At 33.3% G+C, this 27,572-nt stretch overlaps 1 protein-coding gene across 1 annotated transcript in view; it reads left to right on the plus strand.

Annotated features, from left to right (window-relative positions):
* Hcn1 (hyperpolarization activated cyclic nucleotide gated potassium channel 1) overlaps nucleotides 1–27,572 on the plus strand; it is a 372,019-nt gene that overhangs the window by 168,025 nt on the left and 176,422 nt on the right. Inside the window, exon 3 of the mRNA XM_074077511.1 lies at nucleotides 19,521–19,682. Coding sequence (XP_073933612.1) covers nucleotides 19,521–19,682 — 162 coding nt within the window. The remainder of the gene's footprint in view (nucleotides 1–19,520; nucleotides 19,683–27,572) is intronic.

The following is a 27,572-nucleotide window of genomic DNA, read 5'->3' on the forward strand; positions in this document are numbered from 1 at the left end:
GATCAAGATGTAATTCTGGACCAAACACTGGCATTCACCTTTACTTCAAATGCTTTCTAATCTTTTTTAAGAGAAAGTAATAACATTGTAAAAGTATAAGCTCTGTATCAGTTAGGATTATATCCAGCTGTTATTGTAAGAGGCCAAAAATAACAATCAGAGTCCAGGCAGCTCCATGGTCATCAGGACCCAGACCCCTACTTTCTGTCTGCTCCACCAATCTTAGTCTGCAGCTTCCATTATGAAGGTTACATGAAAGTCACAGTATAACTCCTGGATCCCTCACCATAATATCCTCAGTTTAAGGATATTAGGGATATTGGGGAAGGGCAAAAGCTGACCCACTGTGAGTCCCCCTTAGAGAGTGTTCTTGAAAGCCTTAATGGAAAACTTGTTTTTATACTTTATTACCTCCTTCTATGTGTAAAGGAGCTTGGAAAGAAAACTAGGATTTTCTACCATCTACCAGTTATCTAAAATATTTCAGCAAATAGATATAGCTAGTAGCTTCTATAGTATATGTCTTAGCTTAGGCATAATTGATACACACCAATAATGTTTAATGGTCAGTTTGCAGAATTTCTTTTGTAAGGATGTGTTATATTTCATTGTGTAAATATACAGTATTTTATGTATCTGTTCATTTGTTGATGGACATTTCTGTTGCTTGTGTATTTCATTTTTTGTGAATGATGTTGAAATGAACATCTGTCTCTTTAACATATTGGGCCCAGTTAGCCATCACACATTTTCTATTTCAAAATTACTAAAAGAACAATTGTGTATGTTCTCAGCAAATAAAGATAAGTTGGTGAGATGATAGATATGTTAATTAGCTTGACTAAGTCTTTCTGCAGTGTGTACCTAGATCAAAAGATCACATTTCACCCTTTAAATGTTACCATCAATCAGACTTTTCATTGCTGTGACAAACAGCTCACATAAACAACTTATGGGAGATAAGGATTTATTTTGGCCCAGTCTCAGCAGTTCTATTCCATCATGATAGGGAAGACATGGCAGAGGAGAGCAACTCATATCCTGGTCACAAGGAAGCAGAGATAGGGAATGCCTGTGATGTGAGCTCCTTTTTCCCCTTTTATTCTGTCTGGGCCCCAGTATATAAGATGATGTCATATGGACACATTAAGGGTAAGATTTCCCATATTAATTAATCCTGTCTGGAAACAATGTCACAGACATGCCCAGAGGAGCATATGTAGGTACTTCACAATCCAATTAAGTAGACCATAAAAATTAACCACTGTAATACGCTGTTATTAGGACTTTAGATCAAGGTCAAACACAACAAGGGAATAGGACTTTGATTACATGATAAGGTGAGGGAACACAAGGGAGGTATGAGGATAGGTTGGTAACCAACCCCCCGCCAAAAGATAGCATTTGATGTCTTCAATGCAAAGGAACAAATGCAGAAACTTTAAAGCAACAGAGGCCAATAGGAGAAGGGGACTAGGAACTAGAGAAAAGGTTAGTTCGAGAAGAATCAATTTAGAAAGTAACACATATGTACATGGAAGAAAAACTAGGAATCTCCCTATATAACTATCCTTACCTCAACTAGCAAAAACCCCTGGTCCTCTTTATTAGTGTTTATACTCTCTCTTCAACAAAATTAGAGATAAGGGCAAAACAGTCCATCCTTTATCTTTTTGAATGTTTGACAAACCTTCAAGTAAGTCTAGTTAGTTCTCAAAGACTCCAGCTCATAAGAGTTTTTAGATATGTAACATTCCACTTTCTTGATTTATTGTTTAACAAACATAGATGCAGAGCTAAAGCTATGCCAAGTAATTAAAATTTAGAAAAATATAGAAGTTGTTTGTTTTTAAATATTACAAGACAATGACAACAACAGAATGGAAGTGTTAGTAGAGAAACCACTGATGACTTCTTGTTTTAGAATCAGCTTCATAGAAGAGGTTGCTAGAACTAGAGGCATGAGCAGATTTTTAATCAATGAGATTCAGTGATGTGGACTCTAAATGAAGAACTCATGCTAAAAGGGTAAACTGTGGGAAGATGTAAATATGTGGGGCAGTGTAAACATTTTTGTGAGAATATTAATAACTAAATTAATCATAAGCCAAGAGTAGTCTAAGACTCTGTTTCGGCACTCTGGGACTGAAGACCTGAGTCCCTTAAATGATAGCCTAGAATGAGTGTTTTAATTCAGGAGAGAATGTTGAGTCATTGGGAGTCTTTTTGTAAAGAACCATTTAACTACAGTTGTATTTCAGAAATATATGTGTCACTGATTTCGTTACTGGTTTCCAGAATATATTGGAATAAAAGGTGGATTGTGAACAGACTAGTTAAAAATATAAGACTAGTTAAAAATATAATAAAGGAGAATTTTTGCTTTTTATTCTACTTTTCTTTTTTGTTTGATGTTTATAAAAAGAATGTGTTTAAATATTACATAGACAATTCCAAAGTTTAGTGGACACTGAAAGAAAAATAAAGAAGAAATATTCACAAGCATCTCAATGATTTTCAATCCAACACAGGTTTAAGAGATGCTATGTGCTATGGATATAATAATGGGATTTTAATAACTTCATGTTAAAATGATGAATGGAGATTGAAGAGGGGATGGGGAATAATACTGACTTGGCAAATCACAGGTAGCTGTGAAAACTCCATTTATTACATGCTAACTTTGAAATTTATTTGCTATATTGTACATTTTCCTTCCTAAATTTTCTCAAGTTTTAAAACTAAAAATGCAGTTATGTTTGTGATTATCTTCTTCTGCCAAAGTCCCTCTCTTCCTGGAATGTAGTATTTTATATACTGCCCTCATCATGTTTGTTTTTCTTGCTCTTTCTACTTCCCTTAAGCTCCTAAATTAGTTTATTGTTATATTTATCTTGTATGGTAAACTAATTTTTTGGAAAGTAGTCATAAATTAGTAAATAGACATATATATATTCTTAAACATTAAATGTGAGAGATAAATTTATTAAAACTGAAAGTGCCAGAATAGATTCTCAAAGGTTCCATGAGTGTGTGAGCTGCACACATGTTCACTTGAGAAAGAAGCTTGATGATTTTAATGTGTGCTCTCTACTGACCACATTTTTTTTTAATTGTTTATACATTTATTCATATGTGTATACATTGTTTGGGCCACCTCTCCCCCCTACCCCACGCCCCTCCCCTTTGCTTCCAGGCAGAATCCGTTCTGCCCTCTTTCCCAATTTTGTTGACGAGAACACATAAACGATAATAAGAAAGACATAGAATTTTTACTAGCTTGAGATAAAGATAGCTATACTGAGAGGTTCCTATCATGCTTCCATGCTGACCACATTTTTAATGCCAGATTTCAAGTTTGTTTCTTTCAACAAATACAAGGGTCGCTTTAGCTGTGTAAGTCGAAAATTTGGGAAAACGTTTTATGTGTAGCAACATTTTTACAATTTATTTGTCCATCTGAGAGTCTTCACTGGTTTTATCTTTGATTAATTTTTATTTCATTCATTTGCAAATTATCACTCTAGAAACACATATATAGGTGACTTGGATATTGAAATAGACTTTATCATACTGTTTCATAGGATAAGATCATTGTTTTTTTTAATCATTAGAATAAATGTTTTCTTGTTAAGCAGAGAACTTTAATAAAGAATATATCGTAGAAGGTCTGGTGGAGTGGCTCAAGCCCTGAGTTCAAACCCCAGTACCGCCAAACAAACAAACAAATAAACAAATGAATAAAATGACAGCAGAATATATCCTAGAGGTTTTGAAAGCCATTATTTGTCTACTGTGATCAATCTACCAGCTTGTGAATTAGAAATAGTAGCATGAGTGTTGGATAGCAGATCAGAGATAAGTGTGAGTGATCGAGGCAGGAATCCATGAGACAAGTTCAGGGAAGAACTGAGAACAGACTAAGACTAAAGAAAGAGCACAATTTCTTTTTTTTATTATTGCTTTATTATTCATATGTGCATACAAGGCTTGGGTCATTTCTCCCCACTGCCCCCACCCCCTCCCTTACCACCCACTCCACCCCCTCCCTCTCCCCCCCACCCCCTCAATACCCAGCAGAAACTATTTTGCCCTTATCTCTAATTTTGTTGAAGAGAGAGTATAAGCAATAATAGGAAGGAACAAGGGTTTTTGTTAGTTGAGATAAGGATAGCTACACAGGGAGTTGACTCACATTAATTTCCTGTGTGTGTGTGTTACCTTCTAGGTTAATTCTTTTTGATCTAACCTTTTCTCTAGCTCCTGGTCCCCTTTTCCTATTGTCCTCAGTTGCTTTTATGGTATCTGCTTTAGTTTCTCTGCATTAAAGACAACAAATGCTAGCTATTTTTTTAGGTGTCTTACCTATCCTCACCCCTCCCTTGTGTGCTCTCCCTTTTATCATGGAAAGAGCACAATTTCAAAAAGGCTTCAGATTTGCTACTAATTATAACAGGGGTAAATGAAAGAGAATACTTGATAACTTAAATAAGCATATGAAATTATTAACTATCCCTGCTACTGTTTTTAAAATACTTACATTTAGGCCACCATATTAGAAGCAACTTACTAATGTTAAAATAACTCCTGAGATGTATTTATGTAGCCTTTCATTCATTGTGTTAGAAAAAATAGATCAAATTATCTATATCTTGCACTTACACTGATTATAGAAAAGGAAGATTGTATAAAATAAGTATGATTGGGAAATCCAAAGGCCAGAGAATCAAAAATAGATTAGCAACTTCTATAGAAAACAGAGAAGATTTTTAATTCTCATACTAAAACAAAAGATGAAGTAAAAATTCTTCATGTTAATTTTACCATCATTCTAATTCATCTGACATCTTTCTTTTAGTTACTTTTAAGCCAAAGAATCTTCCTGGTATGCATTAGATATGGAATGCTGAATTAAAGTGATTAGTAAGCAATAGAAATTGTATGGTTTATAAATTACAGGACTCAGTAAGTAGAGGAAATGTAAAACATTTTCCCTGATCCTAAGCATTACACATAATTTTAAATGTAATAAATAGTAGTTATCACACTTGCAGATAAAGTGAGTCTTTATTATCTGAACTTACTCTGAAACAGCTACTTTCATATCTCAGTATTTATTATGGAAAACTAAGTGATTAATAACAAATCTACTAAGAAATCTTAGCTAAAACTTTAGAATTTTAGTAAAAATTCAAGCATTTCCAGGATTTAATGAATTTTCATGGTTTATATAATATTATTTTTATTTATTAGGAGTAATAGGAATTGAATTTTCTTTGATTTTGTTCACTCATATCAATACACAGTATAAGCAGATGAAGCTGACTATATTTGGGGACCCCACTTTTTCTTTACCAATTTTTGCTGTTCCCCCTCTACCTCTTCCTCGTCTTCTATTAGTGTTATTATTTTACTTGGATTTGTTTAAATGGGATATATATTATTTATTTCACATAGGACCTTCCTTCTTCTTTGGAGTATTCTCAATTAAGAAGGCAACAATAATAACTGGGTAAAACAGTTTTAAGTTATTAACATGGAGTCTGTGAGTAGGTATTTATGACTTAACTGTTCCTAGGTGATAGTAAATTTATAAAATCAGTCTGAATTATAAGCTTTTAATAAATGAAAGCATGTTTAAGAAAGAATTTAAAAGCATGAAGCTCCAGATATATTTACATATGTTTAAATATATGTATGCATACATGCAAACTGGAACTAGCTAAGAAAGGCTCAAAGAGAAGAAGCTAAAACGTTTAAGCATTTCAAAAGTAAGTACCCAAACATATTACAAACATATGTTTTTGAAATAATAATTTCATTCACTAAATCAAAATGAGCATCTCAAAAATACTATGTGAATATGGAATTATTTAATAGTGTTTGGAAAGTAGTTTAACAAGGATAGTTTTAGAACAGGTAATAAAAGCCATTGCTGTCATAATCCTGGTAGTTTAAATGGTGTTTGAAAAGATTCTTTTAAGCATTAAGATGGAAAGTATCATACAAATGCTTACTGTTCACTGAATGTATTGTACATGCTAAAATTTTATTAAATTTATTAATCATCATAATTTTATGAAGTAAGGGAATTTTATCCTCCCTGTGTATGTCAAGGGACTGAGACTTATAGAGGTAAAGTAATTCAGTTCCTATCACTAATGAAGTGTCAGAGTCATGAATCAAAGTATAATTTCTCAGTCTCTAAGATAAAATGAATTAGGCTTATATTATCTTTGAAATATACTAACTCAAGACAGAACATGAAAATTCTAAATAGATTCAAAATATCTCAGATAAATTCATGAGAACTGGATCTTATTGAGTTAATGCGGTCAATGTGTGTATCTTAATATCACAGAGGGAAACCTGCCTTTACACAGTAGATTCTGCTTTTTACTATTTGCATTTCACAAAGAGTAAGTATATAGCATAAGCCATTTTTTAAATTCTTGTTATGAATGACCACATTGTTTACATTTAGTAAAATAAATTTCAATAAATTACAACAAACATTAGGATCCTTAATTTTTTTTTAATTTATTTTTACTATTGTATTGGGTGTACATTGTGACACTTACAAAAGTTCTTGCAATATGTCATAGTTGAATTCACCCCTTCCATCATTCTCCTTTATCCTCTCTCCTTCATTCCCAGAATAGTTTCAACATACATCATTTTTCCATTTACATACATAAGTATAGAATATTTCTTACCTTACTCTCCTAAAGATATGTATTTTCATGGATAGTAAACCACTTTCCTTTTGATAATGTGGCCACTATGGCCAGCAAGAACTTTCCTTGGTGATTTCAACTAACAAAAATGTCTTGATTAGAGCATTTGTTCACATGGTCAGACCAACATTCCCTCAGGAAGAAACAGACTGAACATGAAAATTTGGGAGAGCATTGACCAAGCCAATCTGGGAAAATGGTTTTCCTTAAGGAGGATTTTAGAATGCTTTGCAATTTTACAATTTACAATGAATGTACAAATTTGTCCAGTTTCATAATCATACATTTATATTTTAGAAGACAGACTAGTATAATATAAAAGGTTGGAGCAACTTGCTTTTTTTTTTTCTGTTTTGCAAGTAGGATATCATGAAGCTAAAGATGACTTTTGCTATGCTATGCTCTTGAAGCTGACTGATATTTTGTTGTCTGTTACACATTTCAGTTTACCTTCAGTAATTTTTGAAATAGTGTATAAAATAAGATACATATATAAAATGGCCATAGGACTGTAACTGTATTGCTATATTAGATAAGAAACATACGTCTTTTATTGTTAGATTTTCATTTTCATTATTGGCTATTATATTGATACCATTCAGCTCTAAACTTTTTCCTAAAAACACTCAAGTAGAAATTTATTTATTTTAAAAATATTTGTTGATTCTCTTATTATAAAAATATAAAACAATAGAATGTGTTAAGATATAAAAATTTTAATGAAGAAAAATTTTACTGTCAATCTGATTATGACTATAATACTCACTTTTGTCTTTTCATTAATTTTTTTCATAGAAACATATTTACTTTTAAAAATATCACTGGTCTTAAGGGTTATGTTTTAGGGAACTTTTCTCATTCCACACAGTCCTACTGGCTGCCTCACTCATTCTCATGATTTTGGGTGTGGTTAGGAGGGTGACAGGGCTGCTTCACGGGTTTTTGTCTTCTGTGGTCCACAGAGTCCCACACTAAGAAAGACCTTGCTTGGTTTAAAGCTGTGCTGTCACTGTCTTAGAATTCTTAATAGTGTTTGACCAAGGAGCCTTGCATCTTCAGTCTTCATGGGGCCCTACACATTGGGAAGTAAGTGTTGGAAGTTTCTGACAGTAGTAAAATTCAATCTTTTCACTTCCAAAATGCCTTGGTGCAGGTTCTCCAGCCAAATAGAAGAACTGCTGTTTGTTTACACAAAGGTGTTTTGGCTTTCAAGCCTCAGGTCTGTGAGTGCTCACTGAGGAGTAACTTAATATTTAATTCATCTACCTTGAAATGTTTTTTCTTAAGTACTACAGTGGTGAAATTTAGGGTACTACTAGACTAGTCCATAAATATCCCAGTAACTTCCAAATTCTTACTTCTTGCCACATTCTTCTGATAATCATATCTACTTATCCAAATACCTTCTGGTATTCCAATGGGGTTATCAATGAGCAATTTAATCTCAGAATGCCCGAAACTAAAATGCTGGGGTTTTTTTAAATCCTTTTAATACTGCTCTCTATTTCCTATATTGAATGTTGGATACTTTACCACTTAAATACTAGCAGAACCCTAGAAGCCACTGAGTCTCTTTCTTACTCTTTCTCTTCTACATCCAGTTCATTACCAAGTACTGTCAGATTTTTTTCTAAAATTGCTTTTTATATATTTGCTGCAGGTGAAAATTACCATTTTATCAAGCTTAAGTAATCTCAACAAGTTTCTCTGGGACTTTTCCCATTATTTCTCTAAGCACATTTTAGGTACTTTCTTTTGACATAGTTCTTCTATAAATCAACTTTAAAGTGCAGCTCTGAATGATTATATTGTTTTATTCAATCTTCTCACGCTGAGCATTGTAGTTACTCTCATTATCCTGAACAATATTGGTAAAATGACCATAATCAACCTTCCACCTCTTTTGCAATGTTGTTGAAGCCCAGACTTCTTAATGAAATCATAAAATATACAGGTTTCTCTTTCTGGAAAGAATGTACTAATTAGTTTTCAGAATTCATGGTATAATGCAAAGTGCTATCCTTGACACAGGTGCTAATTTATACCAGGTGGTACAATTTTGAAATTATCTTCAATGTCATATTCTGGTGTGTTTATAATGACTCACTTGACTATGCCTTTGGGTACCATAAATGTGTCTTGAGAATCGTATGGTGCTAGATTAACTAGATTTATTATCTTGCAGATTTATTTAAGTTCTAGCTTTTATAGTACAAATAGTTACTGAACCTTATACAAAGTTAAAAACATAGGCAAAGTGGAAATTATATAACAAAAACAAATTGTAGTCCTTATATTTAATGGAAAGGATAGAGAAATAAACAGGCAATTATGGCTCAGTATGATAAATGTTAAAATAGAGCACAAGGGAGCTGTGGAACACCTGAGAAAGATTCCCAACACAATCTCAAGAGACACAAAGGAGGTTTTCTGCAGGAAATAAAGCTAACTTTGTCAAGAAGTTAGGTGAAATTCTAACTTGATAAAAAAAAAGGTCAAGAAATCCAAAGTCACCATGGTTATTTTAATTACTTCATAGCTTCTTTTTAAATAATAAAATGAGGAGATATTTAAATGTACTTAAAAATAACTGGTGGTACAAATATGAGTCATGAATACTGTGGTTTTTTTGAGCTTGTTTTAGATGCATAGATATGTCATATGAAAATTACATTTCTGTTTGTGAATATTGCAGTTTAGCCTATCTTATCATGTTGTTAAAACTCTGTTCTGAAACATAATGAAAAGGTACTTTGTTCATATCCTTACTTATAATATATATATGTACATATATACTTTCTGTTAAATAAAGAAATACATTTTGTTGGAAAATATAATTAAGGTTTCTGTACATTCTAATTTATAGCTATTGTTTTCTGCTCATTTTCCAACAAATGGAATATGGTGATACATCCTCAACCATTTTTATTATTATACCCTGGTTTCAGTAAAAATGATAAAAGACAAGTTCACATAGAAAATTTAAATAGCTGTAAATTAAGACAGCTATTTATAAAGGTCAAAGAATTATCTTTATCCAGAGGAATGTTGATCACCTGAGAATTAAATAGAATCATGCCTTGAAGGAAATCTTACTGTACTTATTCACAATACCATTACAATTATGTCACCGTAGAAGATAAGTGGATTATTTTCCCTTAATCTTTTGTGGTGACAAGCAGACCATTCTTTCCTATTGAAAAATACATTATCTGTTTCAATTGCAAAATAGATAAGCCTTTTTATAACTCCAACAAATAGACTTTTGATATTTTTATAAATTTCAGTGAGTAATTTGGCAGTTATTAGGCTTTGTACCTTTTAATTTAGACACTTCAAAGAACAAGTAGATTCTTTTTAAAATTAGGTTTCAAATTTTAAAATGTAGATAAGCCAAAATGTGTTAATGTGCCCTTTTCTCTTCTATACTTTAATGTACCAACTTCTGGGTGAAAAACATGCTAATAATTATAAAGGCATTGTGAGAAACTGAACTGGTAGATTTTAGATTAATTTAAACTTGTTTCAACAAAATATAAATGTATAACATAATTTTTCTTTTTTATTTGGCATAATCAGAAAGATTAAATATGAGAAACCTATTTTAAATGTGAGAAAAGAATATGCACATACAGAGCCCAGAAAATGTGAAGGTAAAATGCAGTTTCAGTCAGAGAAATTCGTCACAGTGGATTGGAAAACCCTTCAAGGAAGTAAAGAATACTAGTCTATAATTTCTTTTCCCTTCCATTCTGGGGATCAACCCAGGGCTTTGTACGTGCTAAGCAACTACTCTACTAAGTTACATTCCCTAACCTCCTTGATTTTTATTCTTCTTGTTGTCAAGGCATTAATCTCTGGTTCCCATTATTTACACCTGTAAAAGAATAAGTTGGATGGCCTTTCCTTATGTCTGTGGCACTTAGGAAATTGTATATATAGTTATTCATTCAGCATTCTGTCCAGGGTCATATTGATATGAGAGCTACCTTTAAGTGAGCACTCACCACTGTGGTAAGTACATCTATGTCATTCAAGCCTCATAATTCTATGAATCGGGGATAGGAAAACTGATCCCAAATTTGTTCTTTGTGATTATGAATTGTGTCCTGGATAGTTTACCTGTGCAAGAAGAAAGCCTTAATGACATACTGTGAATAGTGCTCTAAAATTATTTTGTGTAAATAAAAGTAAAAAGTTTTCAAAGTCAATTTAAATATTACATTTCTTAAATATTGACACACACATATTACAATATAATATTGGTTTACAGCAGTTGTTCACAAAGGCCAGTATCCCTGAGGAAACTCTAGAATGTATGTATCTTTTGCTTCGTGTTTTTCTGCTTTTGTCTGTTGTCTGACCTGCACCTGTGCCAGATTTGCTGTGGCATTCTGGATACCCATCTCACTCCACCTGTGCTATCCATCTGCCCAACAGCTCCTGTTTTGCTTGCCTCTAATTTCCATCGCTTTCATCAATGAAGGTATTTGGTGATTGATGGCTTCCTGGTTTATACAAAGTTACCTTTTTGCTGTATCTTCACATGGTAGAGAGATAAAAGAAGCAAGGCCATTGAGCTCTTATTATATAGGAATTAATCTCATCCTGTGGATTCTACCTGCATGACCTAATTACTTCCCACAGACCCCACCTCCTAATACCATTCCATTAGGTCTGGGACTTCAACACATGGATTTAAAAAGGGACAACAACATTCAGTCTATTGTACTCCCTTTTACAGATTGGATAATAAGCCAATAAATTTGGTTGATGAGTAATAAAATTACTAAAATCTTTAGAAAAGCTTTGTAGTATTGTCTATATCTGTAGAAATCTTGAGAATGCTTTAGTCTCTTTTCTTAGGGTAAAAATATTGTCTCAGAACTACTTTCACCTATGATTTTTAAAATGCTTTATATTTTCATTTAAAACTTAGAAATGACCCAATGTATGCACATGTGAATAAATGAATAATAAAAAATAAACAGTCCTAAAATTTTATAGTTCATATTCATTATGAATATGAAGCCCAGAAAACGAACCCTTAAATATAAAACCTATTGCTTTTAGTAAAAATCTCTTCTGGTTACAGAAGTGTAAGTACAGAGGTAGAAAAATTAAAGCTTTTCTCCCTTATTAGTCTTTAAATAAATTTATATTTTCCCTTTAAATAAATTACTAAGTACACTATAAAATATTATCTTCTTCATCTACATAAATGAACCAACTGAAAGAAATAATGTGGAGGCTACAGTCAATGCTGAATTTAGCTCAAAATATGACAGTGATTTGTGAGTTTGAATGCTGGGTGGAAGCCCAGATAATAATGATGGTAACCTTTTGGACTCTTCCATTTAGAACTTGTCAAAAATTCTGAATTCTATTGAGTTTAAATAGTGCCAACTCAATAGGAATAAGTCCAAAGCTCATTTTTTAGAGTGGATTTTGGCAAAGCCTGGGTGTCTGTTACAAGGATAGCCTGATAGTTCAAATTGATATTGGATATGGAATTTCTTAAAGCACAGTGGGGGTTATGTTGTCTGATCCAATATCAGCAGAGACTAATTTTTTTTTGGTTAATTCAAAATAGTCTTCAGGGCTGAAATAATCTGTACTATCATAAAAATACTGACAATCATGTATGATTTTAAAAATTCTGCAAGCATTCAGAATATGTAAACCAATTTCCTCTGTTTAATAACAAATTTGTGATTGTAGAACATGTGACAATGCCTATAAAAATAATTAAAACTGCTTTCATACACTGAAGATGTACAATCAAATTTTAATTAATCACAAATTTATTTTATACACTCATTATATAAGCTACTATTTCAATACTGACAAAGATGGATTTCAATTCATTTATGTAAAAATTGACAAGAAGATAAATATCTTAATAAAATCATTCAGATTAAAAAAAAATACCAGTTGATTTCAATCTGTATGTGCTATTTATTCTATATAAATGAAGTTGAATGAATATTAACAGGTAGTAGACTTCATTCAACCACTTTTCCTTTCATTCAACATATTTTATTCTAATTAAACGTGTCAAATTCCTTGAGATTCTAAGATAGTAAGACATGATTCTTTCCATGAGAGTTTTTATTTTAATGGAGACAGTGGTTATATAACCCAGACTAGTAAGAATAGTGAATCATAAATTTTTCAAGTGAGATGACAGAAGAAAATGAATGTGTAGGCCAAGAGAAAGGAAGTAGATGAGGCTTGATAGATCTAGCTGTAGCTAGATCTAAGAGACTTTATTTGTTAGACTTAGGGACCTTGGCTTTTATTTCACATTTAATAGAGTGCTCTTGAAGATTTTTAACCAGGGTCATGGCATCAACATATGTTTTAGAAAAACATCTGTGTTTTAGAAAAACATCTGTGTTTTAGAAAAACTCCAGTTATAGAGTGAAGGAGGGCAAATCTAGATAGATGAAAAAAATTCAGGATTTTTTTAACTCAGGTAATAGAAGATGGAGACAATATCTGAAGTAAGGAATTTGCAGTTCAAGAATTTTTACAGAGAGATTTATACAAGTTAGTTTCCTGTGGATGGTAAGGGCACAAATAAGCCTAGAATTACTCTCCAGAGATGCTACCTTGAGGAGTCATGTCTATTATGCTTTGTAGAGGATACAATGTGGAATGTGAGAAACATTCACAAAGCTTTAAATATTTTCAGATAGACTTGATTATGGGTTTCAAAATTAAGACAGTTGTCCTTAGCAAAGATCAAGTTTTTGGAGTCACTTTACTGTAAGTAATAATTGAAGCTATAAATACGGAAGGATTTTCTCAAGTAGAGCATGTAGAGTGGAATTTGGGGACTTCCATCTAGAGAGAGCAGAGAATGATCTTAAAAACAATGAGTATGAATCACCCAAAAAATGGTGTAAACATGGAACAAGAAGAAACTTGCATTTCAGAAACAGGGAAAGCAAGGAAAAGGAGAAGCAATTTGTAACCTGGTAAACGTGTAGACAGGTTAATCAAATGTATCTTGCAAATGCTCATTGGATTAAGCAACAGTAGTACACGAAACTTTTACTGTGGATAGTTTCAAATGACAAATGGGAGATAACAGGTTATAAAATGCTTAAAAGTGAAGACAGAAAAGGTGGACCATGTGTAAGGAGCTTCAGTATGTCTGAAGAGTGGATGGAGAGGAATATAGGAATATTATCTGTGCTAAACAGACTTCTTTTTAATGGTGAGACTTTAATACTGGTGAGAAAAAACATAGAGAAGACTCACAGAAAGAAGAGGTGATTATTCTTACCATGTAATTATTACAATATAAACCTAGAATATTACATTTTTTCATTTTTAAAGAAAAATTATAACTTCATGCTAAAATTGTGAGTGGTAAGCAGTGAATAGTCTTCACACAAACATCATAAAATACAGTTCTGAGATCCCTCAGACATGCCTCCCCTGATATAAATATTTCACTGATTGCACATTGAATGTATTAATAGCTATTTGAAAACTGTAGTCAAGGAATGAACAATGAGAATATTTTTCATTTTAATTAATTGCTTCATTGAATTGATTTCATTTTACTAATCCATTGAACTTTCATTCTGTTAGGACTATTTTGAATATTCATTCAGAATTTGATTTTCCCAGTGTGTAAGCCACTTCCTTAAGTAAGCACATTAATTCATGTGTGCTCTTTCTTTTTTCAGTTACATGGCACAAAAAATTATAACACATTGCATTATAGGAATACAGACATACATAAGTTATTTAATAAATAAATGGACATGATTGAAATAGCATTTACATAGTAAGTTATATATATATATACATATTTATCTTATATATCATATATATATATGTATATATGATGATAGAGATAATTGTTTATCTTGCTTGGCAAATGTATATGCCAAGGAGGAGTTGTAAAATCAGGGCACTGCCAATCAAAACATGTATGAAGTCTGAAAGCATCAAACCAGAGAGAGAGCTGCCTGAGATGCCTAATTTGGGCATAGGTCAGAGGAGCTCACAAGTCTCAGTAAGAGAAGAGATGCAGAGGAAGAATTGTTTGAAGAGGCTGAGAGTATATTGGAGTTAACTGACAGTGTAGAAAGCATTTTAAAAGGGGAAGTAAAAGTTGAATCTGGGAACAAATCACTTAATGGTCAAAGATGGACAGTAGGTCTGAGGGTGGAGAGTGGATGACTATCTTTTGAATATTGACAGAGACTAACAGTTGAGATCTTCAGCTGGTTAACTTTGCTAAAAGTTATGGCAGTTTAAAAGTTATGGTGATCTCAGTCAGAAAGAGATTCTAAACAGAGTAGGGGAGTGATACAACTGTTACAGTGACTGTAGTCACAGGTCAGTGATCAAAGAGAGCACTAGGAATAGTATTGGACTCTCAGGTACCAAGCAAAACCTGCACTTTATAGTGTAGCATTATGAGATAACCTGAATGATTTTCAAGGTAAGAGTTGCATTAGGTATACCAAGGCAGGTAAAATGTTGAGATTACCATAGATTAGAACTATAGTACATTGATTCTGGAATATATATATATATATATATATATATATATATATATATATATATTCAATCTAAAAAAAGATGTCGAGTTGTGCAGGTGCAGATTTATAAAGAGAAATAAAAGAACCCAGACTTGTTTTTTTACACATTGTTATATAAGAAAATTCTTAGTCAAGAAAGCCATATCTGGCCCATTTGATTCCCTTTGGTGTTACTTTGCTAAGAATTTTGAAGTCATATTAGAAGCCTTGAATTAATACTGAGATCATACAATCTAGTCCATAAATGAACTCAGTCTATAAAGTTAAAAACTAAGAACAGATGAATGCAATTAAAAGTTGAATTATTTTTTTGATATTTTTGGTTAGGTAAAATATATAAAATAGTTAAGGACAGGTTAAGGTAACTTATTTCATATTATGTATATTAAAGTGAAAAACCCCTGAATCCAGTTCACCTAGAAAGCTTATGGAAGCATTTTGAAATAACGAGGTTAATTTATGGATATCTAACTTAGATCTCATATTTTACCTTTTTAGAACAGCATGTAATATTTATTGCTCCTAAAAATTGCTACAAAATACATATATTTGTGATAAGAAATTCTATAAGAATTAGGGCAGGATTTGTTATTCTAATTCAAAGTAATTTACTCATAGCATTTTTCAGTTTGGGAAAATCAGTTAGCTGATCTCTCTAGAGTTACTTGATTGAATTAGACAGAATTAGACAAGTATGTCATTATAAAACAAATTCAAGGAGGACTTAGCACCAGACATTTACCCTTATTAAAGTCATATGAACAACAGTATCTCATGAACTGTACAAATATATAGCAGAATACTTTATACTGAGATATTTTGTAATCTAGTTTTTGGTGAAAATAAAATTAAAGAGCTATGTAAAAACTTACGTTAACATTCTTTTCAATTGACCTTATCAGCACCACTTGAGAGTGTATTGCCACTGATACTCTGAGCCCAGAAGTCAGGTTTCAAGTCTGATTATTTGGAGGGTAAAAAATAATGAAGTTTTTGTTGTTCATTTTAATTCCCTAGTTTAAAATGCATTAACAAAAGCTGAGCACTCTTAGACCATAAGAGGTTATTTATGCTGTCATTATTAAAACAAATTCAATTTTCTTGTCCACTGTTCACTCATTTAGCAATAATTTTCTCAGTGTCACTATTGGTGCCATGTTTGAATGAAGTTTGTCTGTGGTAACATTAGAGTAATTAATTTGTATGGGAATTTATCACTATGGAAGGTGGTAAAGGAAGATAAGCTAAAAATATTAGCCAATGGCATTAACTACTTGATCAGTAAGATGAGTAAAATTACAGATTTATTTTAAGAGCTGCCATTAAACATTAAGAAGTTGTGGCAAGATGGGGAGAAATGGCCCAAACAATGTATGCACATGTGAATAAATGAATAAGAAATTTTAAAAAAAGAAGTTGTAGCTATGGATAAATTAGATCAGATGTTTCATTCTTTGGTTAATGTGACTACCTACAGATATGTGTACTCTAAAAGGAAGTCTTTGTATTCCAAATCTTCCATGAGCAAGGTTTTAACAAAGCCATTAATCTCAAAATTGCAGTCACATGTAATTATTATGCCTGCCAGGGTGTATTAATTATAAGAGTTCAAGACACATGAGATTGTGTCTAGGTGCTACATGTATTTATGTAATGCATGAAAAATAATACCACATTGTATATTATAACAATCTCTTTAAGATAAATCAAAATAGAGATACATGGTTTTGACTATTTGAAATTATCCAATGTCAAAATAATCACCATGCTTATACCTCCTCCAAAGGTAGATTTTAGGATATCTCTGAAAAATGAGATCACTTTTGAATCCATAATGTTAAAGGCCATGAGGGAGATTGTTTATAAACTTAATTATGTTAGGTATTACTATTTTATACATGCTATTTAGTGTGTAAAAATAGCACTGATGCCAAATACTAACATTGTGGTGGCTGTTAGGAATGGAAGTGGTACAGAAGATCGTCTCCGACGTAAGGATTATCCTGTTACAATAGTTCATGAAATTACATGGGAGCAAATCAAACAAAATGTATTTATAAAATACTATGGAAGGCATTCTATCCTCATTACATTCCTCTATGAAAATATTTCCTATATGGTTATGTTTCTCTGGAGAACATTTCAGAGACAATAGGGTGATCCTAAAGGAGATGATGGATAACTGTTAGCACATGAAATTTAGTACATAATCCTGAGTAATTAAGATCTTACTAAATGAATATAATTCCTTAAAAAAAGTAGACTGCAAAAAATAAAAACAAAGAAAAAACAAGCTTTACTAACAATGGGCACTCATTCTCTATAACATCCTAGCCTCCATTCTGAAGCCTGGTAATTGCATGTTGGTTGCTGCCTGTATGTTTATCATTTATAAGCTCTGGCAGAGAGTGTCAGAGAGATATTGTTTACTTTAAACAACTGGGCTGAAAAGTTATGAGTTTTCTTTTTCTGTTTCTGTTTTGCAATTTTTATTCTATTTTGCAACAAAGCAACCCTTAGAAAACATCTTTAATCATTGTAAGAAATAGTTAAATATAAATTCACAAATTCTAGACCCATGATGATTTTCTTTTCCCCCGTTTATTTAGTAGAAAACATTTTACTGTAATTACTTTTAATTAGAAAATGTTGATAAAAATCTTGCTAAATCCTCCATCTATTAATTCAATGACTAAGAAGTACCAGAGAGAATAATACAAAAAGGATGTTTCTGTGGTTTTACTATACACAAAGCCAAATTAAAATCTAGCAGAGAGAAAATTAAAATTCCTCATGCTGCAAAATACATTGTTATCTGTATAAAATACATTGTTATTATCTGAATATCAAATAGGTGGTATGTTCCATTTAAACTCTTGGATCCTCCATCTTACTTTTAAAGGAACTCAGAACATTCTGAATGTGAGTTCTGCACATTCCTACAAAGATGATTTTTACTCACTATATTTATGTCAAAAGGAAGATTATTTAAAGAAAGAATTAATACTCACAGAAATACATCAAATTTTAAAACATTTAATTAAAAAATTTGATGATTTTTTAAAAAATGAAATCACAGATGTCTTGTCATTTTGTTTTTATGTGCTTCGGCACCCATATTTCTTACAGTATAGAAAATTTCTTACAAAGATGGAGTTTCCAAATCAAAATATAAATTTTATAGGTTCTTTGTATTTCCCAGATAATTTCTCAAGACAGATTGACATTATTAATTCAGAAATATAGCATTTTTATTGAATTGTACAGCATGTGACTTTTAGTACCTCAAGGTATTTATGTATGTGTATTCTTGTGTGTTCATTGTACTTATTAACTGAGCACATACAGGAGGTATGGGGATAGGTAGGGAAAAAAAAAACAACTTCACTCTAGAAGGTAGGTCTGCTACCAAGTGGGTTTTATTATTCTAGACTAAGTGAAATATTAGCAGTGGGAGAATTCTCTAAACTGCTCAAGAGAAAAAGTAGGCTTTGATTCTAATTTTTATAACAACTAGAAAAAGTATAAGTGTAAAATCTGACGTTTCCATTTTTAAACTTTTTGATGCATATTGATTTGTCACACTTTTTGTGCATTCTGAAATTATATCACTTACCACAAAAATTAAAAAAATGAAGAAAAGTATGTTTTAAAAGATATTACACAATTGTTCTTTAAACAACTCCAGGTAACTTTTATGTCAAATTCATGTTCCATATACACAGTTAAAGTAGTACCTTCAGACACATAGCTATAATGGTAACTCCAGCTTTTTTTACATTAATCTAACTTTAAAATTTACAGCTAAACTTCTTTTGCTTATACTTTTCAGTCCTTGATTTTAATTGTTTTTATCCTTCAACAAATCTATTAACAAAAGATGAGAGGCAGAGAAGCAGCTACTTATTCTTAGTCAATTTTGCTACCTTCTTTTAAAGTAGCCTTACTAAAATGTCCACAAAGACAGTAAATGAAAACTGCTGACAAAACTAATATTCTTTAAAGCATATACAATTCATGCTATTTCTATATCTCATACAAAAAACCCACAGTAATTTACAAACTCATAAAGCAGAGTGCCAACCTTATTGAAGTTTCTTCTCATATTTTTATTCAATCAGTATTTATACTACACAGCATCAATCCTACTGATATCGGTAGTATGCTTGACTTTTAAAGTGGTTTTAAAACATTGATTTTATATTTTGGTTGACAGATATTCCACATGACATATGATCTTGCCAGTGCTGTGGTGAGGATTTTTAATCTCATCGGCATGATGCTGCTTCTGTGTCACTGGGATGGTTGTCTTCAGTTCTTGGTTCCACTACTGCAGGATTTCCCACCGGACTGCTGGGTGTCTCTCAATGAAATGGTTGTAAGTAGTTCGTGTCATTTTACGTTCTTCCTTTTCAACATTTTTCAGGAACAAGTTTAAGTATTTATGCTAGAATGGTCTTCTTTCTCCTCCATAAACATTTAGACAACTCTTGGCCTTGTTTCCATGGATGTGAAATCAGATGATATGGCTCCTTTTTACAACTAAATTTCATTTTCATGCTTCTGGGAATGTATATATTTCAGCTTCTATTTTCATGTATTTTACTCTGTGTGTACTGAAACATTTTATTTCAAAGATGCAAACACATAACCATGATACTACTTTCCTTCAAAACTGCCTATAGCTTCGAATAATTCCTTCTTTCTTTCAACTTTTTTTAACACTCAAAATGTCCAAAACACAATTATAGAGATTGTCGAACTTATAAAGGCAGATACTTCAGTAGTACTGTACACGAAATATGTATGAAGTTCACTGATGTTTCAGATAGTACTTTTGCTGGTGAAAACAAGTAAATGTTTATGGGAAATGTACTTCTTAATCTTCATTGAAAAATACATAAATATAAAAAACTTAAAAATGTCAATTTTGCTTCATATCTAAATATATTTGTTTTAAACTTTAATAGCATGTGTTTTTTATTGAGATCTGATGTTTACCAGGTTCTGTTCTTCATTTCAATTCAAATCTGCTCAAATATCACTTCCTCACAGAGACCTCCCCTGAACGCCTGATCAAATACATGTATCACTCAACTGATTTATATCTTAATCATAAAAGCATTTAGGCACACACACACTCATGCATACTTTTACCTGTTATTTATATATTTTCTGTGTCCTTCACAACAGAGTGTAAATTTACAGACTTTGTTTACTTCTGCCCTTTGTCTTCAGTGCTGTCTTAACCTGTTTTGTGCTGTTATATAAATGGACTGGGCTATTTATAAAAAAAGAAAAATGGAAATTTATCTCTCACAGTTTGGGTAGCTGGGAAGTCTACGGTCAAGACACTACTAGGTTCAATCTGGTTTCAAGGTGATACCTTGAGTCTGCATCTTCTGGAGAGGAGGAACGCTGTCAGAGGGTGGAAAGTGAAAGCGTGGGAACCCACTCTTCAAAGCTGTCTTCATAAGGGTTTTCTCCTTTCAGTAGGATAGATCCTCCAGAACCTAAATACCATCCGTTAGGTTTTATCTCCGAATATTGTTGTGATGGAGACCAAGTTCCCAAACATAAATTTTGTGAAACACGTTCAAATCACAGCAAGTGGCTAGAAAAATATCTTACATATTAATTTCTTTTAACCTAACCACTCATCTTCAGAACTTTACTTGGGAAATATTCCTAAGAGAGTTTATATAACTAAAGAACAAAACAAAGAGTTTGATTGGTTTTTCAAATACTTAATGTCTCCTTGATAATAAATCTGTCACTTTGCATATATTTGACAAAGAAAAATAAATGGCAAAGATGATAATAAAGATATTTTTCAGAGGAGGAAAAAGTCAAGACACCTATAATTTAGCTTCTGACCAAGTGGATAGTATAAAAACACTAGCACTGCTCTCAAAAGATGATTCATCATTGGCACCAATCAACATTTAATTTGGCAAATAAGTATTATTTTGAAATTTCCCTAGGTATCTGCCAGAAAAATAGCAATTGTGATCATTGAAAGAGCAAATGAACTGTTTTCGAGTATCTATAAATTTACTTGTGTAATCATAATGAAGGGCAGCAAACCAATTATCTAGTAATATGCACAGTACTTAAACAAGAATTTTAATATCTTGATCAATTCTCTATAAATGCATCTGTATGTATTCATATGTGTGTGCGCGCCATGTGTATGTGTGCGTGTTTAATCTACTGTAGGCAAACCTTCACCTTTTACTCTGTCTGAATAAAAATCTTAGATTTGACAGATAATTAATGTCTAATAAAAATAATTGTATCTCATGACATCTTTTGTCTGTGCTCGTATGTGCAAAACACTGAAATTGTATTAATTCACTATAAAAGGGAGATGAGCAATGTTTTTTGGTTTATTTTTATTTATTTATTTTTTTGGGGGAAGCAAGTTTATTAAGCAAGCTGGCAGTGACTCAGAAGATTCATGTCCAAAGGCTGAGCACCAAGGACAAAGGAGGCTTTCCTCATATAGCATTTAAAGCAGGTTACAGAAATGGGGAGGGGTACAGTTTGTATCCTACACAATCACATCATTTCACTGGCTGTTTTAAACTCTGGGGTGAGGTGACCCTCCTCTGGTCTCCATGTAACATTCCCAATTCTGGTTTTCCTTTGTTTTTCTGTAGCACTCATTAATCTCTCTTCTCCCTCCCTGCTTTCCTGCCACATTCCTAACTTTGATGCTCAGACCCACTTCTGGACAAAGAGCATCATCTTGATAAAGACCACAGTACTGGAAGATTATGCAGGGTAATATCAGGCATACTTTTAACACAAGGAATGTTGTCCCTATTAAAATCTTGAACCACCTAGGGTTGAGAACTAGCCCCTGAATAGGTCATTGAGATTCCATTCCTTTCATGCCTACACAGGGACAAGGGCAAGCTTTTTTTATCTTGTCGATAATCTCCTTAATTACCTTTTTTTGTCAATAATCTGTAAACAGCAGTTACTCAGACCACATAAAACATAAGTTTTAGATTTCCTTCCTTTCCCTATTCCTTTACTTCCCTTAGTGTGTGTCCCATGTCCAATAATATTACTGCAATTGGTCAATAATCTGCATATGAGGGAGAACATGCAAGTTTTGGCTTCTGAACCTGGTTAACTTCACTTAAGATGATTTTCTCCACTTTCCATCCATTTACTGGTGAATGACAAAATTTCATTCTTCTTTGTGGCTGAGTAAAATTCCATTGTGTATAAATACCACATTTTCTTAATCCATTCACAGGTAGTGGACATCTTGGCTGTTTCCATAACTTGGCTATTGTGAATAGTGCCGCAATAAACATGGGTGTGCAGGGGCCTCTGGAGTAACCTGTGTTGCATTCCTTTGGGTATATCCCCAGGAGTGGTATTGCTGGATCATATGCAAGATCTATGTTTAGATTTTTAAGAAGTCTCCAAATTTTTTTCCAGAGTGGTTGCACTAGCTTGCATTCCCACCAGCAGTGTACGAGGGCTCCTTTTTCCCTACATCCTTGCCAACACCTGTTGGTAGTGGTGTTTTGATGATGGCTATTCTAACAGGGCTGAGGTGGAATCTTAGTGTGGTTTTAATTTGCATTTCCTTTATTGCTAGAGATGGTAGGCATTTTTTTATGTGTTTTTTGGCCATTTGAATTTCTTCTTTTTAGAAAGTTCTGTTTAATTCAGTTGCCCATTTCTTTATTGGTTCATTGATTTTGGGAGAGTTTAGTTTTTTGAGTTCCCTGTATATTCTGGTTATCAGTCCTTTGTCTGAGGTATAGCTAGCAAATATTTTCTTCCACTCTGTGGGTGTCTCTTCAGTTTAGAGACCATTTCTTTTGTTGTGCAGAAGCTTTTTAATTTTATGAAGTCCCATTTATCTATGCTATCTCTTAGTTGCTGAGTGCTGGGTTCTATTGAGGAAGTCCTTGTCAATACCTATTACTCCCAGAGTATTCCCTGCTCTTTCCTATACTAACTTCAGAGCTTTGGGTCTGATACTAAGGTCCTTGATCCATTTTGAGTTGATCCAAGTACAGGGTGATAAACATGGGTCTACTTTCTGTTTTTGCACAGATAACCACTCTTCCCAGCAACATTTGTTGAAGAGGCTATCTTTTCTCCTTCGTATATTTTGGTGCCTTTGTCAATAATAAGGTGGGCATAGCTGTGTGGATTCATATCCAGGTGCTATGAGGGTTTCTTTTTCCCCACATTCTCGCCAATATTTGTTGTTGGTGGTGTTCTTGACTATAGCCATTTTAACAGGAGTGGTGGAATCTAGTGTGGTTTTGATTTGCATTTCCTTTATGTCCAGGGATGATGAGCATTTTTTCATGTGTTTTTTAGCCATTTGGATTTCTTCCTTTGAAAACTTGTGTTTAGTTCAGTTGCCCACTTCTTTATTGGTTCATTGATTTGGGGAAAGCTTAGTTTTTTAAGCTCCCTGTGTATTCTGGTTATTAGTCCTTTGTCTGATGTATAGCCAACTAATATTTTCTCCCAGTCTGTGAGTGGTGTCTTCAGTTTAAAGACTATTTCTTTTGTTGTGCAGAAGCATTCTAATTTCATGTAGTCCCATCTGTTCATCTTTTCTCTTAGTTGCTGGGCTGGTGGAGTTCTACTGAGGAAGTTCTTGCTTATACCTATTTCTTCCAAAGTATTGCCTTCTCTTTCCTATACTAACTTCAGAAAAGTTATTAAGGATATTAAAGTCCTTAATCTACTTTGAGTTGATACTAGTATAGAGTGACAGGCAGGGATCTAGTTTCAGTTTTCTGCAGGCAGATAACCACTTTTCTGAGCAACATTTGTGGAAGAGGCTGTCTATTCTCCATCACATTTATGACCCACTGGATCACTGAGCAATGTGTTATTCAGCTTCCAATTGTCTGTGTATTTTACGCTGTTGTTTTTGTTGTTGATTTCTAGTTTCAATGCATTGTGATAAGATAGAATGCATGGTATTATTTCTATTTTCTTATATTTGCTGAGGCTTGCTTTGTGCCCTAAGATATGATCAATTTTGGAGAAAGTTCCAAGGGCTGCTGAGAAGAATGTAGATGTTGGATGAAATATTCTGTAGATATCAATTAGGTCCATTTGATCTATGGTGTGATTTAGTTCTAGAATTTCTTTATTGATTTTTTGTTTGGATGACCTATCTATTGGTGATAAGAGGTGTCTCAAAGTCTCCCACTACCACTGTGTTGGAGTATACATGTGCTTTTAAGTCCATTAGAATATATTTGATGAAACTGGGTGCACTGACATTGGGTGCCTATAGGTTGATAATTGTTTTTTCCTTTTGGTGTATTTCCCCTTTTATTAGTATGAAATGTCCTTCTTTATCTTGTTTGATCAATGTAAGTTTGAAGTCTACTTTGAGATAAATATTGCTACTCCTGCCGTTTTCATGGCCATTGGCTTGGTAAATCTTCTTTCAGCCTTTCACCCTAAGCCAGTGTTTGTTTCTGTCAATTTGATGGGTCTCCTGTGAGTAACAGATTGTTGGATCTTCCTTTTTAATCCCATTTGCCAAATGGTATCTTTTGGTGGGGAAGTTGAGTCTGTTGACATTCAATGTTAATATTGATAGGTATGTGGTAATCCCTGCCATTTAGTTGTTTTGTGTATAAAAGCTTGATTGTGTGCTGCTAAATCAATGCTACTCTCTGATTCCTTGTCTTCTTCTGTGGTTTGATACTACTCGTCCTCCTGTGGTTTTGTTTGCTCTCATCTTTTGTGTGCAGAATTCCTTGGAGAATGTTTTGTAGTGGTGGCTTGGTCATACATTGTTTTAGTTTCTTCTTATTGTTGAAGAATTTTATTTCTACATCCATTCTGAATAATAGTTTTGCTTGGTAGAGTATCCTAGGTTTGAAGTTATTTTCATTCCATTCCTAAAATATCTCTCTTCATGCCCTTGTTGCTTTTAAGGTTTCCATTGAGAAATCTGCTGCGATTTTGATGGGTTTACCTTTATATGTTATCTGTTTTTGCTCTTTTACAGTCTTCAGTATTCTTTCTCTATTCTTGTTGTGCTTGTTTTTTTTTTTTTTTTTCATTTTTCTTTTATTATTCATATGTGCATACAAGGCTTGGTTCATTTCTCCCCCCTGCCCCCACCCCCTCCCTTACCACCCACTCCACCCCCTCCCGCTACCCCCCTCAATACCCAGCAGAAACTATTTTGCCCTTATCTCTAATTTTGTTGTAGAGAGAGTATAAGCAATAATAGGAAGGAACAAGGGGTTTTGCTGGTTGAGATAAGGATAGCTATACAGGGCATTGACTCACATTGATTTCCTGTGTGTGGGTGTTACCTTCTAGGTTAATTCTTTTTGATCTAACCTTTTCTCTAGTTCCTGGTCCCCTTTTCCTATTGGCCTCAGTTGCTTTAAGGTGTCTGCTTTAGTTTCTCTGCATTAAGGGCAACAAATGCTAGCTAGTTTTTTTAGGTGTCTTACCTATCCTCACCCCTCCCTTGTGTGCTCTCGCTTTTATCATGTGCTCATAGTCCAATCCCATTGTTGTGTTTGCCCTTGATCTAATGTCCACATATGAGGGAGAACATACGATTTTTGGTCTTTTGGGCCAGGCTAACCTCACTCAGAATGATGTTCTCCAATTCCATCCATTTACCAGCGAATGATAACATTTCGTTCTTCTTCATGGCTGCATAAAATTCCATTGTGTATAGATACCACATTTTCTTAATCCATTCGTCAGTGGTGGGGCATCTTGGCTGTTTCCATAACTTGGCTATTGTGAATAGTGCCGCAATAAACATGGATGTGCAGGTGCCTCTGGAGTAACAGTCTTTTGGGTATATCCCCAAGAGTGGTATTGCTGGATCAAATGGTAGATCGATGTCTAGCTTTTTAAGTAGCCTCCAAATTTTTTTCCAGAGTGGTTGTACTAGTCTACATTCCCACCAACAGTGTAAGAGGGTTCCTTTTTCCCCGCATCCTCGCCAACATCTGTTGTTGGTGGTGTTGCTGATGATGGCTATTCTAACAGGGGTGAGGTGGAATCTTAGTGTGGTTTTAATTTGCATTTCCTTTATTGCTAGAGATGGTGAGCATTTTTTCATGTGTTTTCTGGCCATTTGAATTTCTTCTTTTGAGAAAGTTCTGTTTAGTTCACATGCCCATTTCTTTATTGGTTCATTAGTTTTGGGAGAATTTAGTTTTTTAAGTTCCCTGTATATTCTGGTTATCAGTCCTTTGTCTGATGTATAATTGGCAAATATTTTCTCCCACTCTGTGGGTGTTCTCTTCAGTTTAGAGACCATTTCTTTTGATGAACAGAAGCTTTTTAGTTTTATGAGGTCCCATTTATCTATGCTATCTCTTAGTTGCTGTGCTGCTGGGGTTTCATTGAGAAAGTTCTTACCTCTACCTACTAACTCCAGAGTATTTCCTACTCTTTCTTGTATCAACTTAACAGCTTGGGGTCTGATATTAAGATCCTTGATCCATTTTGAGTTAATCTTGGTATAGGGTGATATACATGGATCTAGTTTCAGTTTTTTGCAGACTGCTAACCAGTTTTCCCAGCAGTTTTTGTTGAAGAGGCTGCTATTTCTCCATCGTATATTTTTAGCTCCTTTATCAAAGATAAGTTGCTCATAGTTGTGTGGCTTCATATCTGGATCCTCTATTCTGTTCCACTGGTCTTCATGTCTGTTTTTGTGCCAGTACCATGCTGTTTTTATTGTTATTGCTTTGTAATATAGTTTGAAGTCAGGTATTGTGATACCTCCTGCATTGTTCTTTTGACTGAGTATTGCCTTGGCTATTCGTGGCCTCTTGTGTTTCCATATAAATTTCACAGATTTTTCAATCTCTTTAATGAATGTCATTGGAATTTTGATGGGAATTGCATTAAACATGTAGATTACTTTGGGGAGTATCGACATTTTTACTATGTTGATTCTACCAATCCATGAGCATGGGAGATCTCTCCACTTTCTATAGTCTTCCTCAATCTCTTTCTTCAGAAGTGTATAGTTTTCCTTGTAGAGGTCTTTCACCTCTTTTGTTAGGTTTACACCTAGGTATTTGATTTTTTTTGAGGCTATTGTAAATGGAATTGTTTTCATACATTCTTTTTCCGTTTGCTCATTGTTAGTGTATAGAAATGCTAATGATTTTTCTATGTTAATTTTATATCCTGCTACCTTGCTATAGCTATTGATGATATCTAGAAGCTTCTGAGTAGAGTTTTTTGGGTCTTTAAGGTATAGGATCATGTC

This window comes from Castor canadensis, chromosome 6 (assembly GCF_047511655.1).
Source record: "Castor canadensis chromosome 6, mCasCan1.hap1v2, whole genome shotgun sequence".
Lineage (NCBI taxonomy): Eukaryota > Metazoa > Chordata > Mammalia > Rodentia > Castoridae > Castor > Castor canadensis.